General features: G+C 40.9%; 1 protein-coding gene across 1 annotated transcript; it reads right to left on the reverse strand.

Annotated features, from left to right (window-relative positions):
* Positions 1–7748: 7748 nt before the first annotated feature.
* LOC106606810 (beta-galactoside-binding lectin-like) lies at positions 7749–20310 on the reverse strand. The gene is made up of 4 exons (XM_045721284.1): positions 20211–20310; positions 8924–9003; positions 8459–8660; positions 7749–8163 (listed from the first exon to the last, which is right to left on the reverse strand). The coding sequence occupies exons 1-4, from the start codon at positions 20214–20216 to the stop codon at positions 8077–8079; spliced, it is 375 nt and encodes a 124-aa protein (XP_045577240.1). The 5' UTR covers positions 20217–20310; the 3' UTR covers positions 7749–8076.
* Between the last annotated feature and the right edge of the window lie 6945 nt (positions 20311–27255).

The following is a 27255-nucleotide window of genomic DNA, read 5'->3' on the forward strand; positions in this document are numbered from 1 at the left end:
AATAAAAACCAGCAGACACTAGGCCCTCCATGGAAAGAGTTTGACACCCCTGCTCTACATGATGTAAAGTGGGAGGATGATGCTAAGCTAACTTTAGCCTCTAGCTAAGGTATGGTATGGGGAAGATGCTGGTATAAGCTAAACTAATGCTAGTGTCTCCAGCTGAGGTAAGCTAAGGGGATGGTGCAGTGTGTTAAGCCAGTGAGCCAGGAGAGCAGTCAGCTGTGTGGGGCCCACGCACATATCAATGTAGCCGATAGCTTTGGTGCAGAAATCTGGAGTCATGCATGCTGCCTGCTGCTATATTTAGAGATCAGCTTTATGTAAGGCTAGGTGAATCACACATTCCTCCTCTCTCACTCACACATACAGCATATTATATATTGTATAGTGTGTACACACACACACACACACACACACACACACACACACACACACACACACACACACACACACACACACACACACACACACACACACACACACACAGAATGATGACATATGTGAACATGCCAAAATAACAACACTATGGGGAATCACATAACGGTATGAGCAAACACTCACATGATGAGATTAATTATTCATGTATTTCCAGCAACAATGTATCACAGTTTGACTTCGAAATTTGACATTTGTCCACATTTTTCCAAATGTCTATCGGTGATGTCAAGGTAAACGTTGGTTTTTGATGTTTAAGTTTAGACACTCACCTAACCAAAAACACTTGCATCGGGCTAGGGGTTTCACTTCTCGTTAAGTTAAGGGTTAAGGTTTGGGATAGGATTAAAATAGGGTTAAGTTAATGAATTAATTCAGAGTGATTAAGTTAAGGGTTAAAGTTTAGGAAAGGCTTAAAACAGAAAAACAAAACATTATCCCCTAGCTCTGGATTGAACACGCAACCATTGGTGCCGGAGAGTGGCTTTTACACCTATCCACCATCCCCATCTACAACCCCCTTACAATCAGCCAGCCTACTTGAAAGTAATAACACTCACCGTTGACCCTAGTGTCCGGTTTTGAAAGCAATTCTAGACGTTCATGGGACTGGGATGGACATCTAACTTGGACTTCAATCTACAGCAAAATCCCTGTATACACACCAAGCAGGACACAGACACACACATATACACACACCTTATTCTCTGTTATTTACTCACCTAAAATCACCAAAAGTCCCCACAAGGATAGAAAAGCAAGGAAAAAAACAAAGGCTATTTTAAACTTAGTGGTTAGGTTTAGGGTTACAATGAGGGTTAGAATTAGGGTTAGGGTAAGCGTTAGGGAAAATAGAATTTTTTATGGAAATTATATATACGAGGATAGAAGAACATAACAAGTGTGTGTGTGTGTGTGTGTGTGTGTGTGTGTGTGTGTGTGTGTGTGTGTGTGTGTGTGTGTGTGTGTGTGTGTGTGTGTGCACGTGTGTGTATTCCTCAGAGACTACTCTGATGAGGGTAATTCGAGGGTGTTAATCAAAGCCCTAACAAAATAGATTAGACAGGTGTGTGTGAGTGTGTGTGTGTGTGTGTGTGTGTGTGTGTGTGTGTGTGTGTGTGTGTGTGTGTGTGTGTGTGTGTGTGTGTGTGTGTGTGTGTGTGTGTGTGTGTGTGTGTGTGTGTGCGCACGTGTGTGTATTCCTCAGAGACTACTCTGATGAGGGTAATTCGAGGGTGTTAATCAAAGCCCTAACAAAATAGATTAGACAGGTGTGTGTGAGTGTGTGTGTGTGTGTGTGTGTGCTTTGCACGCTTAAACCCCCTCACCACACACACACACACACACACACACACACACACACACACACACACACACACACCCCCCAACACTCACTATGATTGTGTGAACTGCAATGCACTCAGACATCAGCCTCATCAGTCCATTTAAGAGGTGGTTTGTCTCTGAGAACCTATCATCCTTTTCCCAGAGAGGGACCACTCACTGCGGTGGTCATCCCTCCCTCCCTCACTCAGTCTGTGCTATCCACTAGCATCTATCTTCAGGTCATTTATAGCGCTCTTCCTCTAACTTGAGGGGGATGGTCAAGTGTCTTGCATTCTCTCTCTCTCTCACACTATTGCTTCTCCTCTCTAATCTTTGTTTCACCATCAAAGTGCATAGTGCAGGGAAGCTAAATGAAGGAGAGAAACCAACTGAATGAGAGAGAAAGAGGGATAGAGAGAGGGATCAATGAAGCTGAGGGGAGGGCAGGTCTCCAGCCATGCCAAAAATATCCACATGGATGCCGAACCATCAGACGCATTCACAAGACACAGACGCATAAAAACACATGTAGGCAAACATGCACACACACACAACACACACACACAGAACACACACAAACATGGGCAGAAACATATAGAAAAACATACGCACACACCAATTCCAATTAAAGATAAGAAGAGGAAGAGCAGAGAGAAATCAAAGAGAAAGAGAGAGAGAGAGATTGAGGGGGGAGAGACGGAGGGAGAGCCGAGACTGAGTCTGACATGAAACTGGTCGTCATGGTATCCAAATCTTTGCTCTCTCCTCTCCAGGGAAACAACCTCTGACAGCGCTGGTGCCGACTGAGAGCTGATTACCACACACACTCTCACACACAGACACACACCTGGGACTCTAGAGCAGAGGCGTAAACAACAGGTCAGGCAGAGCCTGTGTCCACCACAGGAAACTCACACACACATACACTACAATCATATGCACATGCATGCATGCGCACACTCCCAAACAATACTGCCAATCAGCTAAGAGTTAAAGAGGGTTAGAGAAGTAAACACACTCACATACACCAGCCCTAAAATCCCAAACAATATATACCGTTAATCAACTTCAGAAAACTCTCTCTCTCTCTCTCTCTCTCTCTCTCTCTCTCGCACACACTCTCACACACACACACACACACACACACACACACACACACACACACACACACACACACACACACACACACACACACACACACACACACACACACACACACACACACACACACACACACACACACACACACAGGGTCCTCATATATCAACTACTGAGAACTCGCTCTTACACACACACACTATAAAACACACACGTACACACACACTCAAACAATACGTCAATCAACTAGAGAGAACACACACAGACACACAGGATTTCTGTCAGGAATGTGGCAGGTCACCTAAAATGATCCCATAGCCTGCTACAGTCTTGCCAAAGATGACATCTGAGAGACTGGGTTGCTTTTTCCACTCATCTCTCCTCAGAACTCTTTCAGACCAATCACTTTATATTAGATCAGATCAAATGTGAATAACACACAACGCTATTCCATGTGACATTCCTGGGTGGTTAACCATATCCTATGGCTGTGTGTGTACACAGAAGGAGAGAGGGAAGAAGAAAAGAGGGGACAAAGAGAGAGGGGAAGAAAAGAAGTGAGAGATGCACACACACACACACACACACACACACACACACACACACACACACACACACACACACCTGTTTCACAGTCTCTCACATCCTCTTACTGGAATGGCAAAGAGAGGATTAGTGATCAGCACCACGGACAGCCTACAGGAATGTGACAGTCTGTGATAAAACCAAAACAGCCCTTTGCTACACGTTGACTTGTCTGTCGTACTGACAAAGCCCCGAATCACATAGTGTAGTTACAGTACATAAAACAGTCACAATATAGATAGTATTACAGTTGGGAAAAACATTTCTGAATTAGGCCTATAATAATATCCATTCCCAACCAGCCAGTCGGTATAATGTGTGGTCAGATGTGTTGATAATTAAAAGAAAAGCAAAAAGGTTGAGTAAATATTTTGTCCAAAATATTGGGTCACTGAAACTAAAACGGTTCATCCCCTGAATGAGGTAGAAAACAATGTACTAGCTGTGATTTACATCCTAAGAGCAATATTTATTTGACTACCTTGATATTTTAGACCGATATGATTATCTGTTCGTTTCATTTCTAGAAATTAGTTAAATCATCCATTTTAAGAAATAGCTGATATCACGGAACTATGAGAAAAAAGATTTTTGGTGTATTTGTTTTCATTATTGGTCGCTTGGCTCCTCCTAGTGGTTTTATCGACAATAGTTGATGAGTGACCAATAAATCCATCATTTCAAATTCGGTGTTGAGTGATTGCTCACCTGAGACACCTCGCCATCTTCCTACTACTTCTCTCTTTAATGTCGATGTGGACCTCCAGTTTGCCACATTGCTTTATGAGGCTCACACTCTGCCCAAAGGTAGCAGGTGTGACCTGGGAGATAGATACTGTAGACCTAACAGTACATTTCCACATGACATGATGGAGGCGATGAGACAACGGAGCCCCATTTATTTTCTTTTGACGGTAGCAAAGTGGGCGGGGAACCATTGGGCTATGCCAGCATGGGCTAGGGAACGTGAACATGGCTGGAACAAAGTTGGGGAAAGTTGAACTTTTTGTAAATACTCTGCGACATTGCTGTGCTATTGACCAATCGAAGCTCGCTATAGTTAATACCTAGCACTACTTAGCCTGCTTGTACCAACATGAGGGTGATGCTGGGTGTGTGCAAGATGGCGGTCAGTGCAGATGTGTTTGTTTGGTAGCTTAAGAAATTATTGGATTTCCTCACCCAAATTTGGTCATTTTCTAAGGTCCTTAACCTCTTGGGGCTAGGTGGGACGCTAGCGTGCCACCCGTGGTGCACTCCATCAACAGCAGGTGCATTTCAAGAGCGGCAAATTTGAATCCAAATAAATGTCAAAATTCAAATTTTTCAAAAATACAACTATGTTACACCATTTGAAAGATAAACATCTCCTTAATCTAACCACGTTTTACGATTTCAAAAAGGTTTTACGGCGAAAGCATAAATTTAGAGTATGTTAGGACAGTACATTTACAAGAGTTGTGTGTAATGTTTTGTCAAGTCAAAGACAGGGTCACCAAAACTATAAAACCAGCTAAAATGATGCACTAACCTTTTACAATCTCCATCAGATGACACTCCTAGGACATTATGTTAGACAATGCATGCATTTTTAGTTCTATCAAGTTCATTTTTATATCCAAAAACAGCGTTTTACTATGGCATTGATGTTGAGGAAATCGTTTCCCTCCAATAACCGGCAGTCAAGTCAGCGTCAGAAATTAAATAATTAAAATTAGAAAACATTGTTAAAATATTATATTGTCATTTAAAGAATTATAGATTTACATCTCTTGAACGCAATCAACTTGCCAGATTTAAAAATAACCTTACTGGGAAATCACACTTTGCAATAATCTGAGCACTGCGCCCAGAAAAATACGCGTTGCGATACAGACTAGACGTCATGTTGGGGAGATCTAAAATCGAAAATACTATGTAAATAATCCATTACCTTTGATTCTCTTCATCAGATGTCACTTCCAGGTATCACAGGTCCATAACGAATGTAGTTTTGTTCAAAAAAGCTCATCATTTATGTCCAAAAATCTCCGTCTTGTTCGCACATGATCTAAGCCAGCCGGACTTCTCGTCATGAACGAGGGGAAAAAATATATTTCCGTTCGTTCAAACATGTCAAACGTTGTATAGCATAAATCATTAGGGCCTTTTTTAACCAGAACATGAATAATATTCAAGGTGGACGAATGCATACTCTTTTATAACGTATTGGAACGAGGGTACCCAACATGAACTAGCGCGCCAGGTGTCTAATGGGACATCACCGTTCCATGGCTCTTGTTCGGTCAGATCTCCCTCCAGAAGACTCAAAACACTTTGTAAAGGCTGGTGACATCTAGTGGAAGCAATAGGAAGTGCCAAAATATTCCTAAACCCCTGTGTTTTTCAATGGGATAGGTTTAAAGTCAATACAACACATCAGGTATCCACTTCCTGTCAGAAAATGTCTCAGGGTTTTGCCTGCCAAATGAGTTCTGTTATACTCACAGACACCATTCAAACAGTTTTGGAAACTTTAGAGTGTTTTCTATCCATATATAATAAGTATATGCATATTCTAGTTACTGGGTAGGATTAGTAACCAGATTAAATCGGGTACATTTTTTTTATCCAGACGTGCAAATGCTGCCCCCTAGACCCAACAGGTTAAACACTGTATGAATATGGTTTTGTTTAGCAAAGTAATCTATTACTTTCTGCAAGTTATTCACCTCTAAAATGATTAAGTTAGCGACAACACTAGCTAGCTCAAAAACTAGCTTGTCTACATGGAAACTTCCACAATAAGAATCAAAAGAAAAGAAATTGAGAAATCATCCGATGGACAATTAACAGCAAAAGATGGTATGGTTTTGGGTACTCCTCTGTGGGGGGACATACTGCTGTGGGTGATGTAAATTTGGTGAGCACGGACAACAATGCTGACAAGTTGAGATGAAAATTGAGGCTATGAAAAAATATTTTGACTTTATCTCTGGAGAAGTGAAAACCCTCATAAGTGACATGAAGAAAATGGAAGTTATCTGGCAGGAAAATGAAAAGGTGGATGAACTCGAGCAAAAGGTGAATAAGGCGGAGAGATTCCAGCCCTGGTGAAACCTGAGGCTCCATGGAATTCCAGAGCAGGCGGGTGAGGACATCAAATGCAGAGTTGTTGACATCTGTGAAACTGTCATTCCCAAATCAAAAGCCAAACTTCAGGAAACTGTGGACATCGTTCATTGTTTGGGAAGACTCGAGGATCAAGACAAGAGACCGAGGACAACCATCATCAGATTCACCAACAGATCTACAGGGGATCTTCTCTGGAGACGAGCGAAGAACTGCCTAAAACCGAAGTTAGTCTTTAGGAAAAAACGATGTGCTGATGCGGTCAAATGGGTTAAAACCATAAGGCCAATAGGCCATGGGTTATAGTGCTCTTTGGAAAAGGGTAGTCTACGGACTGGCAGAAAAACTAAGGGCATAATAGCCACCACTTAGTAAAGGAAAAAGCAACATTGATCCTGGGGCTTACTTTTCCCATCTAGGCACTCTGAGAATGGAAGTATGAATGTCTTGTTACAATAGCTTTTATTTTCATGGCATTTCAGTAGAAATCTTTCGAAACTGCAGGTCAAACAAATGGCTTGGTACAGGCAGTGTTTTCACTCTGTAAGTGTTGCGATTTTCAAACTTTATTGACACGAACCGTGATTGGTTCATGAGCCAATTCACTTGCCACTGCTTGACCAATCAAATACAAGGGAACTAAGTCGATAAATGTATATTCTAATGAACAGTGTAATTTGCAGTGTATTTCTTTCTTTCACATATCTCACTGTAATTACATGCATTAAATGTGTGACATGTCTCAACTCCTCTTAAGCTAGCTATATGCTCATCGTCATAGGCTGAAGAGTGGTTGTGGTTTAATGTGGTTTAATTAACTGGCATAGAAAGGTAATGCTGCATTACTAACACATGGTTATTATTTAAGTATCATAATCAAATACAAATGGGTGTTCAATCAGTAAATGTGTAGTGAGGACCAGGTTGGGTTTGATAATTAGTTACAAATGACTATATAACTGCACAGGAGTTGTTGCATCGCTGATTTAATGCATTTATTATTAGGCTGCATTAATTAATCTGTAGCCTAACATCTTGTTATCCATCTAATAAAGTCAATGAAGAATACTAGCCTATCCAAAGCGCTATTATGCAGGAACAATATCTAACTACACAGACATTTACGAAAAGAAAACATGCTGATTAAAATCACACATTTACACAAAGGAAGATACAATCTGAAATGGTTCAAAATAATATCATTTTAATTAACAAATATTTTGCACTTTTCATAAAACCACTTCTGGAATGATTGTTCCACATTAATGAAAGACACATTTATCTTCAATAAAACAATTGATATTAATTTAACTCCCAGGGAACTTTTCACATTTCAACACTTCCAAGCTTGTAATGTGCTGCTCCTGTAAAATGTATATTTTACTTGTAGATTTCACTGTTAGTGGCTCCATCCATTGGCTAGGAATGGCAGCATTAAAATTAACTTAAAACTCATCTCTAAATGATCTCGATGCCCTGGATACTGACTTCGCCCTCAAAGTCAATTAATTGATAATTTTAGTCTCTTTGGCGATTGGGGAAGTGGATCACCAAGCCGTCGGGTAGAGCTACTAGGAACTGCTCCTTGGTGAAGGTGATATTTATCTGAGAGAGAGAGGTAATTACACATTTCTATCTAAAGAGGTGCTTAGGTATTTGGGATGCAGTGATTGCAAGTTATTACCACCAGAGGTCCCTAGTAGAACTCCCTTACACACATGGGAAGAGAGGAGGACATTCACATCAGCATGGGTTAAATTGAAAGCAAACACACACATCCACCTTTGTGCACGCACACACACACACACACACACACACACACACACACACACACACACACACACACACACACACACACACACACACACACACACACACACACACACACAGACACACACACACACACACACACAATGTCATTTCTCACCTTAAACTCCTCTCCCTGGTTGAATGGGAATCCTCCCTCTCTGTGCTCCTCAAACCACATGCCTCCATGGTAGGAGTTACACACCACGGTCTGAGTGTCTCCAAGGTGGTCGAAGCGAAAGCTCATATGCAGGGCGAGGTAATCGTCACTCTTGCCCACATTGATGATAAAATTACTGTAAGGGAAGAGGAGAGCACACAGACACAGAGAAGGGATAAGGAAATCATTTAGCCTACAGAGAAAGAGGATCTGGATTGATAATTACACAGAAACAGTTTATAGCTATAATCTACTTTTTCATTGTAGTTTGATAATGTATGTTGTGAATATGAACTGATCATTCTCGTGATACAGTGACTAGTTTCTCTATGAGGTCTCTAGTCTGCTGACTGAGAAGTGGAGTGACAATTAATTGTCTGAAGGGGGTTAGCTACTCACTGTGTTGCTTCAGAGTTAGGGATCCCTGTGATGGTCAGGGTCTGGCCCAACTTGAAGGACATGTTCTTTACCACAACACCCTGTAGAGAGAGAAGGGAGAGACAGAGAGAGAGGGAGAGAAATAAGGGAGAGAGAGAGGGAGAGAAAGAGGGAGAAAGTGAAGGGATAGAGAGAAGGATAGAAAAATGGAGAGAGAGAGGGAGAGACAGAGAGAGAGGGAGAGACAGAGAAAAAAATCCAGCAATTGAAAAGCTTTAAATGTGCAATTAGCTGAGAGTTAGCTGATAGGAATTGGCCTATAACTTCTGATACAAAGATGGTTCTATCAAACCATTGTTATAGTAAGTACCCACAATGCACAGACGTCAATTCAATGTATATTCCACATTAAAATGATGTGGAACAACATTGATTCAACCAGTGTGTGTTCAGTGGGTATAGTATTGACATGAAGTCTTTACGTAGCTCTGGTGTAGAGAGCTATAGAGTATGGCTACACTTTGCTAAACCCTTTCCTGTACTTTTATCCTAGCCCCATCAGTCTAACAAATACAACATCTGTCTCCAATTAAAGGTTTTCCATCTACGGAACGGCCCCGAAGATTTTTATAAATCCCAGTCCTGGACAGCGTTACTATTTTCCCTTCAGTGATTTGGAATTTGGAAGGGGAGGCTAAATCTGTCCATAAATGATGGGGGAAGGAAGGCTGGGTTACACTCAGTAAGGCTGAAGTGAAGTCACATTTTCCGCAGGGCCCATATTATGGTGGGCAGCCAACATGGAACCAATGGAGGTTGGGCACGGCACAGGATCAAAGTAATGAGTGATCTTTACATGTGGCAGGGGAAATATTGTTTAGATGATTGCACATATACAGTTCTCTTATAGATCTACATATAGACCTCTTATTGTGGCCATTCTGTCCATATGCCATCTATTGGCCGTGGTGCGTAGTAAATGTTACCCAGGCAATTCCCGCCAACTTCTGTAATTTCTGCTACTTGGCAACACCCTGTTCCTTCTCTGACAGAAGACATAGTTAGCCAGTTGAGCTAAAGACCAGGTTGATAATATACTGTATAACCCTGGGCAACAGCAGATAATCAAACATGATACTCACCAAAGGGAAACAACATCAACACTTGTACTTCGGTTTTGTTTCTGTCAGCAACACAGTGGGCAGTGGACAAGAAAAATGTCACACATTACCCCTTAATATGTGTTTTAACTTTCTTCCTTGAATGCACTTCTTATTAGTCACTGGAGGATAGGAGTGTGAACTTACACTGCTTACAGTGTAATATTGAACGTACAGTAAGTGCCTAATCATTGCTTACAAGACATATGCAGTAGGACACAGTATTTGGCCTTTAACAGTGCAGAGCCAGACACAAACCCATTGACACCCAATCCAGACATAGAACAACAGGAGTTGTAATTATGATGGCGCTGACAGAGATGGTCGCCTCGCTTCGTGTTCTTAGGAAACTATGCAGTATTTTGTTTTTTATGTATTATTTATTACACTGTTACCCCAGGAAATCTTAAGTCTTATTACATACAGCCGGGAGGACCTATTGGATATAAGAGCAATGTCAACTCACCAACATTACGACCAGAAATATGACTCTACCGAAGCGGATCCTCTGTTTGGACCACCACCCGGACAATGGATCGGATCCCAGTAGGTGACCCAAAACAACGGCACCGCAGAAGGGGCAGACGGGGCGGTCTTCTGGTCAGCCTCCGTAGACGGGCACATCGCTCACTGCTCCGAGTATACTACTTGCTAATGTCCAGTCTCTTGACAACAAGGTAGACGAAATTCGAGCAAGGGTTGCCTTCCAGAGAGACATCAGAGATTGTAACATTCTCTGTTTCACGGAAACATGGCTCACTCGGGATACGATCAGAGTCGGTACAGCCACCTGGTTTCTTCATGCATCGCGCCAACAGAAACAAACATCTCTCTGGTAAGAAGGGCGGGGGTGTATGTCTTATGATTAACGAGTTGTGGTGTGATCATAACAACATACAGGAACTCAAGTGATTTTGTTCACCTGACCTAGAATTCCTTCGCCAATCGCATTATCTACCAAGAGAATTCTCTTCGATTATAATCACAGCCGTGTATATCCCCCCCAAGCAGACACCTCGACGGCCCTGACATAACTTCATCAGACTCTATATAAACTGGAAATCACATATTGTCACGACTTCCGCCGAAATTGGTTCCTCTCCTTGTTCGGGCGGCGCTCGGCGGTCGGCATCGCCGGTCTCCTATCCATTATCGATCCACTTTTCATTTTCCATTTGTTTTGTCTTGTCATCTCACACACCTGGTCTCAATTTCACTCATTACATGTTGTGTATTTAACCCTCTGTTCCCCCCATGTCTTTGTGCAGAATTGTTTATTGTAAGTGCATGTGCACATTGTCTCTGGTGCGCGACGGGTATTGTACCCATTTATTTGTTGTTCTGGTTACCAGTGTTTTTAATAATAAAACTGCTCCGTTGATTACCCAGTTTTGCTCTCCTGCGCCTGACTTCCCTGCTGCCAGTTACGCACTCCCTTACACATATCCTGAGGCTGCATTTATTGTTGCTGGGAATTTTAACAAGGCTTATCTGAAAACAAGGCTCCCTGAATTTAATCAGCATATTGAATGCGCAACCCGGGCTGGCAAAATTCTGGATCATTGCTACTCTAACTTCCGCGACGCATACAAAGCCCTCCCTCGCCCTCATTTTGGCAAATCTGACCATGACTCCATTTTGTTGCTCCCAGCCTATAGACAGAAACTAAGACAGGAAACGCCCGTGCTCAGGTCTGTTCAACGCTGGTCTGACCAATCTGATTCCACGCTTCAAGATTGCTTCAATCACGTGGACTGGGATATGTTCTGGATAGCATCGGACAACAACATTGATGTATACGCTGATTCGGTGAGCAAGTTTATTAGCAAGTGCATCAGTGATGTTGTACCCACGGTCACAATTAAAACCTTCCCCAACCAGAAACCGTGGATGGATGGCAGCATTCGCGCAAAACTGAAAGCGCGAACCACTGCTTTTAATCATGGCAAGGCGACCGGAAACATGACCGAATACAAACAGTGTTGCTATTCCCTCCACAAGGCAATCAAGCAAGCTAAGCATCAGTATAGAGACAAAGTAGAGTCGCAATTAAATGGCTCAGACACGAGATGTATGTGGCACGGTCTACAGTCAATCATGGACTACAAAAAGAAAACCAGCCCCGTCGTGGACACCGATGTCTTGCTCCCAGACAAACTAAACAACTTCTTTGCTCGCTTTAAGGACAATACAGTGCCACTGACATGGCCCGCTACCAAAACCTGCTGGCTCTCCTTCACCGCAGCCAACGTGAGTAAAACATTTAAACGTGTTAACCCTCACAAGACTGCCGGACCAGATGGCATCCCTAGCCGCGTCCTTAGAGCATGCGCAGACCAGCTGGCTGGTGTGTTTACGGACATATTCAATCAATCCCTATCCCAGTCTGCTGTTCCCACATGCTTCAAGAGGGCCACCATTGTTCCTGTTCCTAAGAAAGCTAAGGTAACTGAGCTAAATGACTATCGCCCCGTAGCACTCACTTTCGTCATCATGAAGTGTTTTGAGAGACTAGTCAAGGATCATATCACCTCCACCCTACCTGACACCCTAGACCCACTCCAATTTGCTTCCCACCTCAATAGGTCCACAGACGGCGCAATCGCAATCGCAATCACACTGCACACTGCCCTAACCCATCTGGACAAGAGGAATACCTATGTAAGAATGCTGTTCATTGATTACGCTAAGCATTTAACACCATAATACCCTCCAAACTCGTCATTAAGCTTGAGACCCTGGGTCTCGACCCCGCCCTGTGCAACTGGGTTCTGGACTTTCTTGCGGCTGCCCCAGGTGGTGTGAGTAGGAAACAACATCTCTACCCCGCTGATCCTCAACACTGGGGCCCCACAAGGGTGCGTTCTCAGCCCTCTCCTGTACTCCCTGTTCACCCATGACTGCATGGCCATGCACACCTCCAACTCAGTCATCAAGTTTGCAGGCGACACTACAGTGGTAAGCTTGATTGCCAACAACGATGAGATGGCCTACAGGGAGGAGGTGAGGGCCCTCAGAGTGTGGTGTCAGGAAAATAACCTCACACTCACCGTCAACAAAACAAAGGAGACGATTGTGGACTTCAGGAAACAGCAGAGGGAGCACCCCCCTATCCACATCGACGGGACAGTAGTGGAGAAGGTGGAACGTTTTAAGATCCTCGGCATACACAATTCGGGAGAAACTGAAATCGTCCACGCACACAGACAGCGTGGGGGAAGAAGGTGCAAGAGCGCCTCTTCAACCTCAGGAGGCTGAACACTCACAAAAACACTCACAAAGATTTACCGATGCACAATCTAGAGCATCCTGTCGGGCTGTATCACCGCCTAGTACGGCAACTGCTCTGCCCACAACTGTAAGGCTCCCCAGAGGGTAGTGAGGTCTGCACAACGCATCACCAGGGGCAAACTACCTGCCCTCCAGGACACCTACAACACCCAATGTCACAAGAAGACCAAAAAGATCATCAAGGACAACAACCACCCAAGCCACTGCCTGTTCACCCCGCTATCATCCAGAAGGCGAGGTCAGTACAGGTGTACCAAAGCTGGGACCGAGAGACTGAAAAACAGCTTCTATCTCAAGGCCATCAGACTGTTAAACAGCAATCACTAACATTGAGTGGCTGCTGCCAACATGCTGACTCAAATGTCTGGCCACTTTAATAAATACAAATTGGATGTAATAAATGTATCACTAGTCATTTTAAACAATGCCACTTTATATCATGTTTACATACCCTACATTACTCATCTCATATGTATATACTGTACTCTATATCTACTGCATCTTGCCTATGGCGTTCAGCCATCGCTCATCCATATATTTATATGTACATATTCTGATTCATTCCTTTACACTTGTGTGTGTAAGATAGTTGTTGTGAAATTGTTAGATTACTTGTTAGATATTACTGCACGGTCGGAACTAGAAGCACAAGCATTTCACTACACTCGCATTAACGTCTGCTAACCATGTGTATGCTAACCATGTGTACATTCTGACAAGAGAGAAAGAGAGAGAGAGAGAGTTTAGAGGAGAGAGAAATAAAGAGAGAGGAGCAGAAAATGAGGGGTAGAGGGTGGAAGAGAGGACCAACGGACAGAAAGAATAGTTAAAATAACTAGAAATAGGGAAAGCGGTATGACGTTCAAAGAGAGAGAGAGTGGGAGAGAAGGGAGGAAAGAGAGAGGAGGCGATAGTGATGCACAACAGGTGTAGACCTTACAGTGAAATGCTTACTTACAAGCCCTTAACCAACAATGCATTTTTAAGAAAAATATGTGTTAAGAAAATAAATAACAGTAACAAATAATTAAAGAGCAGGTTACTTTAGTTTATTTAGTAAATACTTTCTTAACACTTTGTTCTTAACACTCCATTGTTGGTTAAGGGCTTGTAAGTAAGTCTTTCACTTAAGGTCTACACCTGTTGTAGTTGGCACGTGACAAATAAAATGTGATTTATAGCTCAGTTTGGGGAAGATCATACTGGCTCACTGGATATAACATCACTCTGCTACTCTATCTATTCTGACCTCTGTTTACGGTAACTTTAATTCATTTAGATCTGAATAGAATTAACCCTGTTGCTCTCCCAACACATCTATGATTACCATGGTAACCACAAAACAGCCACGGTGAAACAAAGCCTTTATTATCACACACAGCCAGTTAACTCAGAGAGTGTTAACACACACAGCCAGTTAACGCAGAGAGTGTTAACACACACACAGCCAGTTAACTCAGCGAGTGTTAACACACACACAGCCAGTTAACTCAGAGAGTGTATTACAAGACCAAGGAGAGAGTCATTGTTAGTCACGTCCAAGACAAAATGCTGCACCTTCAGTTCCTGTTAAAAGTGAGGGACTGGAGTAAGTAATATTATTGACTAAATGTGGATTGTAATGTCCAGGAACAGTAGGGGTGGCCCAGGTTGAACACACAGTGATGTTGTCTGTCCCACACTGCCTACTGTACCCACATAACTCCCACCCAGCCAACTGTACTGTACCCACACAACTAAATACATATGGTTTCAAATTACACCCCCTAAAAATAGTGGTCCGGACCAAAGTCGATCTTATCAACACTCCTGGGGGTGCAGACATTGATAGCCTATACTTATGCTTATGGTTTCCTGATTTGTTAAGGGTGGACCAAGCACCCCCATAGTTCAACCCATTCAAACCCTACTAGTACATACTGATTAGATCACTATATCTAAAGATCACATGGAAGGTTTGAAGAGTTTAAGGAACATATCACTGCTGTCTGTAAAATGGTATATCATACACAACAGTTGAGGAACAATGGGAAAGTATTTTTTCTTTGAAAGTTGATAAACAAACTTTTGAGAAAATGGCCTTTGAATGTTTTGGTATTACAATAGGGGAGCCCTTCTTTGTCTAAACCCATTCAGCATCGTTCACACCCTCCTAAGCCTTAGCCTCACCCATCTCTTTAAGGATTGATCTGAGCGTTCTGTACTAACAACAGCAGTCAAGCAAACCTGTAAGGAACTTTATTATAAACAGATTCAAAATAGCTTGATAATAAATGTGTATTTTGAGGTTGTGACCCAGAGACTCTTGTCCATTTATTTTGGGACTGTTCTTATGTCAGAAGATTTTTTAAGTGAGTTAGAAGATGTTACTTGAAAATAAACTTCTATTAATGTTAAAATGAAAGACTCTGTTTTATTTTCATCCAAATTATATGGATCCTGATTCAAACCCTTCTTCACATTGTTTAAGAAAACATTTAAATATTATTTTGAAATTATCAGTAAGTGTAAAGACAAAAAAACAATAGATATCATAACTTTTTGACTAATTGAAAACGTATCTCAATGTGTAATACCCCTGTCTGTTAAGTTTATGTACTCTTGTTTGTATATTTCTGTTTTTGTATTTGTTTTGTTCATAATAATAATAATATTAAAAAAAAACATTTTAAAAAAGCAGTCAGGCAACCAAGCTAACTTGCTAACTACTTCCAGACACAAATGAGAGAACTGCTCACTGAACATTACTCACCCTAGCATAGCTGGTTAGGTTGTTTTGTTATCCAGAGCATTGGTGACTGCAACTCTGCTGTCAGATTGTCCGTTCGTAAATTCAGAGCATTTAGTTCTCAGAGCGTTCAAGCGCACACTGGACGCTCTGGCCGAGTAGTAGGGTTGATACGAGTGTTCTGACTTCACAATGGCAGTCAAGCACCCAAGCTAACTGGCTAACATTGGCTAGCTTGCTAGCTACTTCCAGACCCATAATGAGAGAACACCCCACTCTGACCATTTGACTCGCCCTAGCAGAGCTGGTTAGGCTGTTTTCATGTTATCCAGAGTGTTGGTGACTGTAACTGTGCTGCTGGCAACAATGGAATTACGCTTTTTTGCCGACGTTTACTGACAGCAGCCATATTCAACTGGTGTTGAGTGTTCGTAAATTCATCAGTTAATCTGAGCTCTGGCACACTCCGACAAGAATGTTTTGTTAAGACATGTAGGTAAACAATTACCATAATCCCACCTCATGACATTACTACCCTTCATGAATCTGCAGGTAACTAACCAACCAGCTACCATTAGGCTAGTCAAGAAAATGAGTCTGAGATATGAATAATAAGAAAATACACGTAACGTTAGCTAGCAAGCCAGCCAGCTAATGTTTGCTAGCTAACAGTACACTTTAACTTGAAATGAAACCATTTTGTCAAAATTAGAAATGTGTAATATCTGGAAATGTAGCTGGCAAGACTATTTTACCCGTATAAATCATTGATGGATGCGTCTCCTGTCGGATGCCTTGGTTGCCCTTAGTTTGAAGATGTAATCCCCGGAGACAGGTGTTTTCTCCTTAGCTATCATTCCCGAATTCCACTGATTTCAAAGCTCTGTCCTCCAGAAAGTGGAGAGCGTTCACGTAACATTAGCTAGCAAACCAGCCAGCTAATGTTAGCTAGCGAACAGGAAACATTAACTTGATATTAGGCTTATGCAGGTTTACTACGGGATACATTTTTTAACCTGTTATGGATAGGGGGCAGTATTTTCACGGCCGGATAAAAAACGTACCCGATTTAATCTGATTATTACTCCTGCCCAGAAACTAGAATATGCATATAATTATTAGCTTTGGATAGAAAACACTGCAAAGTTTCTAAAACTGTTTGAATGGTGTCTGTGAGTATAAAAGAACTCATTTGGCAGGCCAAAACCTGAGAAGATTCCTTACAGGAAGTGCCCTCTCTGACCATTTCTTGGCCTTCTACACTCTCTTTATTGAAAACTGAGGATCTCTGCTGTAACGTGACACTTCCTACGGCTCCCATAGGCTCTCAGAAGGCAGCAGAACGGTGAATGATGACTCTGCTGTCTCTGGCTGAAAAACAGTAGCGCATTTGGATAGTGGTCGATCTGAGAACAATGAGACTGGGGGCGCGTGCACGAGAAGACTCCATGTTTTTATTTTCAGTCTTTGAACGAAAACAACGACTCCCGGTTGGAATATTATCGCTTTTTTTACGAGAAAAATCGCATAAAAATTGATTTTAAACAGCGTTTGACATGCTTCGAAGTACGGTAATGGAATATTTTGAATTTTTTTGTCACGAAACGCGTTGGGCGCGTCACCCTTCGGATAGTGTCTTGAACGCACAACAAAACGCCGCTATTTGGATATAACTATGGATTATTTGGAACCAAACCAACATTTGTTATTGAAGTAGAAGTCCCGGGAGTGCATTCTGACGAAGAACAGCAAAGGTAATCCAATTTTTCTTATAGTAAATCTGAGTTTGGTGAGGGCTAAACTTGGTGGGTGTCAAAATAGCTAGCCCGTGATGGCGAGCTATCTACTCAGAATATTGCAAAATGTGCTTTCACCAAAAATCTATTTTAAAATCGGACATAGCGATTGCATAAAGGAGTTCTGTATCTATAAAAAAAATAATGTTTTCTGTGAACGTTTATCGTGAGTAATTCAGTAAATTCACCAGAAGTTTCGGTGGGTATGCTAGTTCTGAACGTCACATGCTAATGTAAAAAGCTGTTTTTTGACATAAATATGAACTTGATTGAACAAAACATGCATGTATTGTATAACATAATGTCCTAGGAGTGTCATCTGATGAAGATCATCAAAGGTTAGTGCTGCATTTAGCTGTGGTTTTGTTTTTTGTGACATTATATGCTAGCTTGAAAAATGGGTGTCTGATTATTTCTGGCTGGGTACTCTGCTGACATAATCTAATGTTTTGCTTTCGCTGTAAAGCCTTTTTGAAATCGGACAGTGTGGTAAGATAAAGGAGAGTCTTGTCTTTAAAATGGTGTAAAATAGTCATATGTTTGAAAAATTGAAGTTTTGGGATTTTCGAGGACTTTGTATTTCGCGCCACGCCCATCATTGGATATTGGAGCAGGTGTTCCGCTAGCGGAACGTCTAGATGTAAGAGTTAATAAGCCACGTTAGAGAGGATTACCTACTGTGGCGTACAACAGGTCAGCCACCAGGGGGAGACTCGTCGAGGCCTGGTAACAGATGGAGTACACATCACGAGGTGATGGCTCCATCTGCTGGACGTGCCAGGTCTTGACGGGCTCTCCAGCCAGGACTAATTGGGGTTGATTGGGAGCTGGTGAGTAATCAAGGGCGGATTGCTCACCAGCTGTGCAAGGCCCATAAAGCGGCCAGAAGGGCAGCACACAAGGGAGGAATGGAAGAAGAAAGGACTCCTGTGTTAGTGTTAACGGTTGCAGAGGTAACAAGAGGGAGTGTCAGGGCTTTCAGACGGATCGGACCAATACGCAGCGTGATCGTAGTTCCACATCTTTTATTCAATCGTGAAACTCATGCAATAAACAATGAACTTGAAATACAAAAAACAAGAACGCCGTGACGCAGAGCAGGCATACACTACTCACAAAATGAATCACCCACAAAACACCAGTGGGACAAACATCAACTTAAATATGGCCTCCAATTAGAGACAACGACAACCGGCTGCCTCTAATTGGAGGTCATGCCAAACAAAAACTAACCTACAAATACAAAACTAGAAACTAAACATAGAAATACAAAAACTGACAAACACCCCCTGTCACGCCCTGACCAACTCTACCATAGAAAATAACAAATTACTATGGTCAGGACGTGACAGGGAGTTCAGTTTTGTGCCCAACAGGAAAAATCCAGACCCGGAATCCCAGAAGACGGCATCACGGAGTGGGTCTCATAGGGGAGACATATCCTTTGCTTTTTGATCACCCTTGAAACTGAGGTAATTCTATTCTGTCAATGTCTGATATGGGTAAACGTCTTGACCAAACCCCCTGGTCTGCCACACTACCTAGACATACTGACCAGCACAAATAGACAGAAGCAGGCTATATGGCAGACCAATCCAAACTCATCTCATGGCATGTCCAGCCCACTCATTATCTCAGCCAACCATGGTTAGTGGGAAGGTTGCCCGACTTTTTCTGTGGCTAAACCAACTAGGCTCGTAATTTAACAATTTTATTTATATTTACAGATGGCATACATGTTTGTTATTAAGGCACATGAAAGTTCACATGTTCGAGAAGGCATTTCTGAAACGTGAACTTTCATGTGTCTTAATACATTCAAACAGCTCTCCTGTGAAGTATTGACCCATGACATACGCCTAGTTTCCTGAAACGGGTCATTAGTTTAACAATAGTCATTTAGTTTAATTAATTCATTGAGAGAATAAAATGAACTTTTGCATATGATAAAACTACATATCCTATTGCAATGAGACACCCTTCTCATCTGTAGTCACTGCAGAACAATAAAAAATGCCATGTAATAAAGCCTAAACAAGACAGTCAAGCCATCTAGCATGCCAAAAGTCTGATTAGTCTTCTTAGACACATTGACAACAAGGTTGACTATAAAAGGGCATTGTTAGAGAGGACATTGCTCTATTATATTGGGCTACAGCACATAGGCTATTCAAATCGGAGCATTATTTTCCCAACAGCTGTTTAATAGCGCCAACATGAACCGTTATGAACTTGCACTGCATGTAGGCTACTTTTCAGATAACAATCAAATGAACTAACATATCAGGCATTGTAAGCCTGATATGTTATAAATAAAGAAAAGTTGTACTTACACTCATCTTGACTGCACAAACCGCAAATGTTCACAGGGGAAGAATGCTTAGCTGGCTTCGGATTGCAGTAGAACGGAGCAGGCAGGCTTATATGGTCAAGTGCACTAGCCAAATCTGAGTGACGCTATAATTAACCAATAGGAGTATTGGCGCTAAAAAAACCTGAACCAATCACAGATAAGTTATAAAAAGTGTTGTAAACAATGTAGCACCCAAGAGAGAATGTTAAAAAAAATCCATAGTTGAAGGTGATTAAGAGTGAAAAGATAATTAACCCTTATGTGGTGTTCATGTTTTTGTTATTCACCTAATGTTCGCGGATCTGATGGTCCCACATCTGATGGACAAAATTATTGGGATTTTAAAACAATACAGCCATAACAACTTACATAAAAATACTTAATACTTAGATGTTGACTTATATCAGTTACAAGGAAAATAGACATCATACATGGTTAAAATTTACCATTTACCTCTACTAGATCACATTAATCAATAAAAGCGCAATTCATTTAAAAAAAAAGTGATTTTTGTAAACAAAAATCTATTATAATCAAGACATGCGTTAAATAAATCATGTTAATCTTGAAAATATTATTGTTTTGAACTGAACAAATTGGAAGGACAAATTTTGCATACAGTATTTTATGGAAAATATAAATGAGCCCCATTGAACACAAATTAAGGGGGGTATACACTACATCAGGGACAGTTTTATTGTGTGTGTGTAACATGTGTCAATGGGTGTTGGAACACTAATAATACAACAGGACATATTCTTATTAGCATCAGTATTATTATTGGTACTATCACTATGCCCTTTTAGTTAGTTAATCAATACTCTGAACTGGAAACCTTGTCTTCAACTCCTCCTCATTGCAATATCACTCCTCAACTGAGCCTAAGATACAGTCAACCCTAGTCCTTTTCTGTAACATCACAGACACATTTTACTGCAGCTTTCCTTTGTAAATTCTTTCATAGCCGTGTGGGAGATAAGGACTGACTTTGCAATGGTCAACTCAAAGGAACTCCAAGATAAGCAGTGACAAATGACAGTAGGCTGTGGAACAGGATGTGGCTTTTCTGTGAATTTGGAGATGGAGGCCGATAGATCAGTATCTCATCATCTGTAATCGAGGAGCTGTTCTTGAAGTGTTATTCTGTCAAGGCCTAACTGTCCCTGTTCTCTAGGAACATGGGGGAAGCCTACATGAGCCATGATGATTATGTAATAGAACACAATTAGTGTGGGATAATGAGGCGATGCACAGTTGTGGGAAGTGAGGATAGCTGTCACGTCCTGGCCAGTATAAGGGTTAATTGTTATTGTAGTTTGGTCAGGACGTGGCAGAGGGTATTTGTTTTATGTGGTTCAGGCTGGTGTGTTAGTTAGGAGGGCGTTTGATTTATTATTTCCGGGTTTTCAGTTATGGTCTATGTTTATGTATTTCTATGTGTAGTCTAGTGAGTGTGTTTCTATGTTGAGTTAATTGGGGTGGACTTCCAATTGAAGGCAGCTGCTTGGTGTTGCCTTTGATTGGAAGTCCTATATTAGTTGGGTGTGTTTGTCTTGTATTTGTGGGAGATTGTTCTTGGATTGCTGTGTTGCCTTCAAGACTGTTATTTTGTCGTTCATCGTTTTGTTATTTTTGTATACGTGTTTGTTTGGTTTTTTCCTTCTTTTCCCGTAAATAAAGAAGATGAGTATACACATACCTGCTGCGTTTTGGTCCTCCATTTCTAACGACACCTGTGACAATAGCCCACATTTAATATACTTTGGACTGCATTGCTACTGAAGTGAGGATAGCCCAAATGTAATATACTTTGGACTGCATTGCTACGGTTTAGTCTCATCAAATATTTCTGATTCAAAGAATAGAGACGATTAGATTTCTTCAAAATAATCCAACTTTATTATGAATTATTGAAATAACGGAGCTGGTCAATGCACCTCCCGTAAGTGATCGCTGAGAGCCCAACAAGCAGATTTGGGGTACAGCTCTTTATAGCAAAGTACATCCCCCTGAATGTTCATGACAAACAAAATGTGTAGAATTGTACAAAGGTACATTGTGCTAACAAGCAACAGACAGCAAGATGTACATTGTGTCAGGTTTCTGTCTCTGGGTCATTTACTGCTTGTTTGTACAGGGTTATCTTCTCAGTTTCGCACTCCTTAACACACAGATACTAATGTAACATGGTACACTGGGTCCTCATCACAATTTCTGAATTCCTGTGTCCATCTGCATGTGGGAGAGAAACTAGAGAGAGGGTTCACCTGGCCCTTGCAGACTGGCAGACAGGCCTGCATTTCACAGACACTAATCATTATCAACCAGGCATTATAAATCAATTACCAGTGCCAAGCTCCAGAGGCCTATCTCAGTCCAACAGACACAGATGAGACAGTACTCATAAACCTTATTCAATGCATACACAGTATTAAAACAAAATCTTCTAATTTTCCACCATAATCCCCCATTTTGAGATTTACATCTCAACTTCAAAGAAAATTACAAGTTTTAAAAATACATTAATTCAACTGTAGAAAAAACAATTGAGGCATCAAACAACTTCTAATTAATGCATTTAAAAAAACGGCCTTTCACTAGTATATTACAATTGTAAATTACCATCTGTTAGTTCAACCTTAACATAAAATATCCTTTGTTGGGAAATATATAAACAATAAAATATCATTAAGAAATTCTCAGCAATCTAAATCGGAGTACATTTTTCATCAGTACAAAACATCATCACATTGACACTGAGCATACTCCCATTGGTCAGCATGGTGGAAATAACTATTTCCATCCCCATAGCACCATATGTAGAAACAAAAATGTGCATATCTTTTTGGACAAAACAAGGTAGCGACTCCTGGTTTAACTGAAATGTATTCCATTTGGTGCCTAATGAACATGACCCAAGACAATCATCATGATCCCACTATCTATATGGGCAATGCCTATGGACTCTATCTACCATTAGCACAAACCTGCTATAGTTCCTGAGTATTAACATTATCATCAAAATGTAATTTGGTAATGGATATAGGTCAAATAGATCCCCTCTCCATTCAGCCTGGGCATGGTGAGAATAGTGTCAACATCTTAGTTACACAACTTCTTAACACATGTCAAAATCAGCATAACAACAATCAAAACAATCAATCCATTATACATTAATTGCTTCACTCATATAGTTATTAACATACTAAAAACACACTCAAATCAATTAGTCAGTTTTCAAAAACTCTTTCAGTTTCCATATCATAATTAAAACCCAATGAATTATCCAACCCAAATTTAGAATGAAAATGCTTAGTGATTCACATTAGTTCTATCACTCAAAGTTGAAACCCTCTACTTAACACACCTGACACTGGCAGAATGTACATAAAAAAAACTTGTTAGGGATTGGGTAATTTTTTCTGAATTTCTGCCTGACTGACGTGCCCAAAGTAAACTGCCTGTTACTCAGGCCCAGAAGCCAGGATATGCATATAATTGGTACCATTGGATAGAAAACATAATAATGTATGAGACTATAACACAATTGATATGGTAATAGGAAATCCAAAGAAAAACCAGCCGGATTCTTTTTTGTTTTTGAGAGCCCATGCACTTACAATGGAAAGCTATGGGGCATATGCGATTCCAGCTCCCAGATTGCAATTCCTATGGCTTCCACTAGATGTAAACAGTCTTTGTTCAAGGTTTCAGGCTTGTAACTTGAATAATGGAGAAGAAATTGGAGTTTTAGTACATTGACAGTATTTTGGAAATCTGTGTTTGAGCGACGAAGAGGACGCGCACTTGCTAATTTTGCTTTCCTACTGAACATATTTATTTTCGTATGAAATATTATAGTTTAATTACATTTTAGGGTACCTCAGGAATAAATACAAATGTATTTTGACTTGTTGAAACAAAGTTTAGGTGTAGATTTTCGGATTCCTTTCACTGCAAGTTGAACGAGTGGATTACTCAAATCGAAGGCACCAACTGAACAGACTTTTTGTGATAGAAATTTTATGAAGCCTGTGCCGGTGGAAAAATATGTTGATATGGGGCGCCGTCCTCGCATGGCATGCTTTCGCTGTAAAGCCTATTGTAAATCGGACAATGCAGTTAGATTAACAAGAATTTAAGCTTTTAACCTCTCTAGGGTAGGTGGCACCAAATCGTCCCACCTACGTAACAGCCAGTGTAATCCCGTGGCGCGTTATTCAAAAACCTCAAAAATGCAAAAACTTCAATTTTTCAAACATATGACTATTTTACACCATTTTAAAGACAAGACTCATTAATCTAACCACACTGTCCGATTTCAAAAAGGCTTTACAACGAAAGCAAAACATTAGATTATGTCAGCAGAGTACCCAGCCAGAAATAATCAGACACGCATTTTTCAAGCTAGCATATAATGTCACAAAAACCCAAACCACAGCTAAATGCAGCACTAACCTTTGATGATCTTCATCAGATGACAACCCTAGGACATTATGTTATACAATACATGCATGTTTTGTTCAATCAAGTTCATATTTATATCAAAAACCAGCTTTTTACATTAGCATGTGACTAGCATGTGACTAGCATTCCCACCGAACACTGCCGGTGAATTTACTAAATTACTCACGATAAACGTTCACAAAAAGCACAACAATTATTTTAAGAATTATAGATACAGAACTCCTCTATGCACTCGATATGTCCGATTTTAAAATAGCTTTTCGGTGAAAGCACATTTTGCAATATTCTCAGTAGATAGCCCGGCATCACAGGGCTAGCTATTTTGACACCCAGCAAATTTAGCACTCACCAAAGTCAGATTTACTATAAGAAAAATGTTATTACCTTTGCTGTCTTCGTCAGAATGCACTCCCAGGACTTCTACTTCAATAACAAATGTTGGTTTGGTTCAAAATAATCCATAGTTATATCCAAACAGCGGCGTTTTGTTTGTGCGTTCAACACACTATCTGAAAGGGTAAATAAGGGTGACGAGCATGGCGCAATTCGTGACAAAAAAATTCTAAATATTCCATTACCGTACTTCGAAGCATGTCAACTGCTGTTTAAAATCAATTTTTATGCCATTTTTCTCATAAAAAAGGGATAATATTCCGACCGGGAATCTGCGTTTAGGTAAACAGACGAAAGAAAATAAAGCATTCGGTCGACTCGGGCACGCGCCTAAGCCCATAGTACTCTGATCGGCCACTTGCCAAAAGCGATAATGTGTTTCAGCCAGAGGCTGCCTCGATATCGTTCAGCTTTTTCCCGGGCTCTGAGAGCCTATGGGAGCCGTAGGAAGTGTCACGTTAGAGCAAAGATCCTCAGTCTTCAATAAAAAGAGCCAAGATGAAACACAACTTCTCAGACAGGCCACTTCCTGCATGGAATCTTCTCAGGTTTTGGCCTGCCATTTGAGTTCTGTTATACTCACAGACACCATTCAAACAGTTTTAGAAACTTTAGGGTGTTTTCTATCCAAAGCCAATAATTATATGCATATTCTAGTTACTGGGCAGGAGTAGTAACCATATTAAATCGGGTACGTTTTTTATCCGGCCGTGTCAATACTGCCCCCTAGCCCTAACAGGTTAACCCTTTCACACATACCATCACACGGGGTGTGATCGTTCTACAGTGGTCTCTGAAGCGTATGATCACACCCCATGTGATTAGAACACTCATTTAGAATGCTCATTTAGAACGGCCAGTTTCGAATGACGCAACAATCAGCATTTGAGCTGGCCACACTCTTTTCAGAAACTATTTACACAAACACAGTCCTTACAAAGTTATGTCCAGAATGTTAGCAGTTTATTTTTGGATGCAATGTTCAGATATTCACAGAAGTGTAGATATAGCACAACACGATCATCCTAACCGGAAAAATGTAGGCTACATTTGTCCTAGCGCTAACTGAGGAAAGATTGACCCAACACAAGCAGTCATATTTTCTAACTCTTGGCTGACATAAACTACAATATGAATTAGCTAATAGCAATTACTATGTATAATTAATCACATCACGGGTGAGCTCACCATTGATCGAAATAATTAGGTAAAACACTTTCTAGAAATTGAAAGTAATCCGTCGATTAGTTTCAGCGCGCAGCCATGCATTTTTTCCTCACAGAAACCGAAGATAATAAAGATAAGATAAGATGAGTTTGGTCTGTTGAAGGGGTGTGTCATCTACTGTCGTTCACATCCCACCATTCATTTCCAGAAGTCCTCAAAAAATGAGTGAACTCTTACTCACCTCATTTTGTTATAACATATTTGATCAAACAGATGATTACGTGAAACCCAGAATGCATTGTATGTCAACAAACATGGCTCCATACACATAGCTGGAATTAGCTTAGCTCATCATAATCAGTATAACCTTCAAAACATTATTTTACACACATACTATGCGCCCATTACAATTTATGCAAAAATCGGAACGCATGATTTATCACCGGTAATTGAAAAACGTGAATAAAAAACTAAATATATCAATAATACCACACAAAACATTTTCTGATAGTGATTTATTGATACAAATGGCGCGTGCAGGCAGTCAATCACGGTAACCTCTCACTCCCTCTCTGAGCCAATCAGTGTTGTTGTTTATGTAACAATCACATTCTGGAAGGGAGAGAACGTTCGAACATCACGTGCATAAAAAAAACTCACACTGGGGTGACCGTTAGAGATATTTGGAACTCACGCGTGAAAGGGTTAACCTCTCTGGGCTAGGCGGGACGAATTCGTCCCACCTACGTAAAAAACCTTTGAAATGCTATTACTTCAATTTCTCAAACATATGACTATTTTACAGCTATTTAAAGACAAGACTCTCGTTAATCTAACCACACTGTCCGATTTCAAAAAGGCTTTACAACGAAAGCAAAACATTAGATTATGTCAGCAGAGTACCAAGCCAGAAATAATCAGACACCCATTTTTCAAGCTAGCATATAATGTCACAAAAACCCAGAAGACAGCTAAATGCAGCACTAACCTTTGATGAT

Source organism: Salmo salar, chromosome ssa06 (genome assembly GCF_905237065.1).
Source record: "Salmo salar chromosome ssa06, Ssal_v3.1, whole genome shotgun sequence".
Lineage (NCBI taxonomy): Eukaryota > Metazoa > Chordata > Actinopteri > Salmoniformes > Salmonidae > Salmo > Salmo salar.

What these genes read in the sequence shown, in the direction of transcription:
- LOC106606810 (XM_045721284.1), bottom strand. An exon ending in CCTAACTCTGAAGCAACACA is followed by an intron (nt 8,661 to 8,923) that starts GTGAGTAGCTAA and finishes CTTCCCTTACAG; the next exon opens with TAATTTTATCATCAATGTGG. An exon ending in ATGACATTGTGTGTGTGTGT is followed by an intron (nt 8,164 to 8,458) that starts GTGTGTGTGTCT and finishes TCTCTCTCTCAG; the next exon opens with ATAAATATCACCTTCACCAA.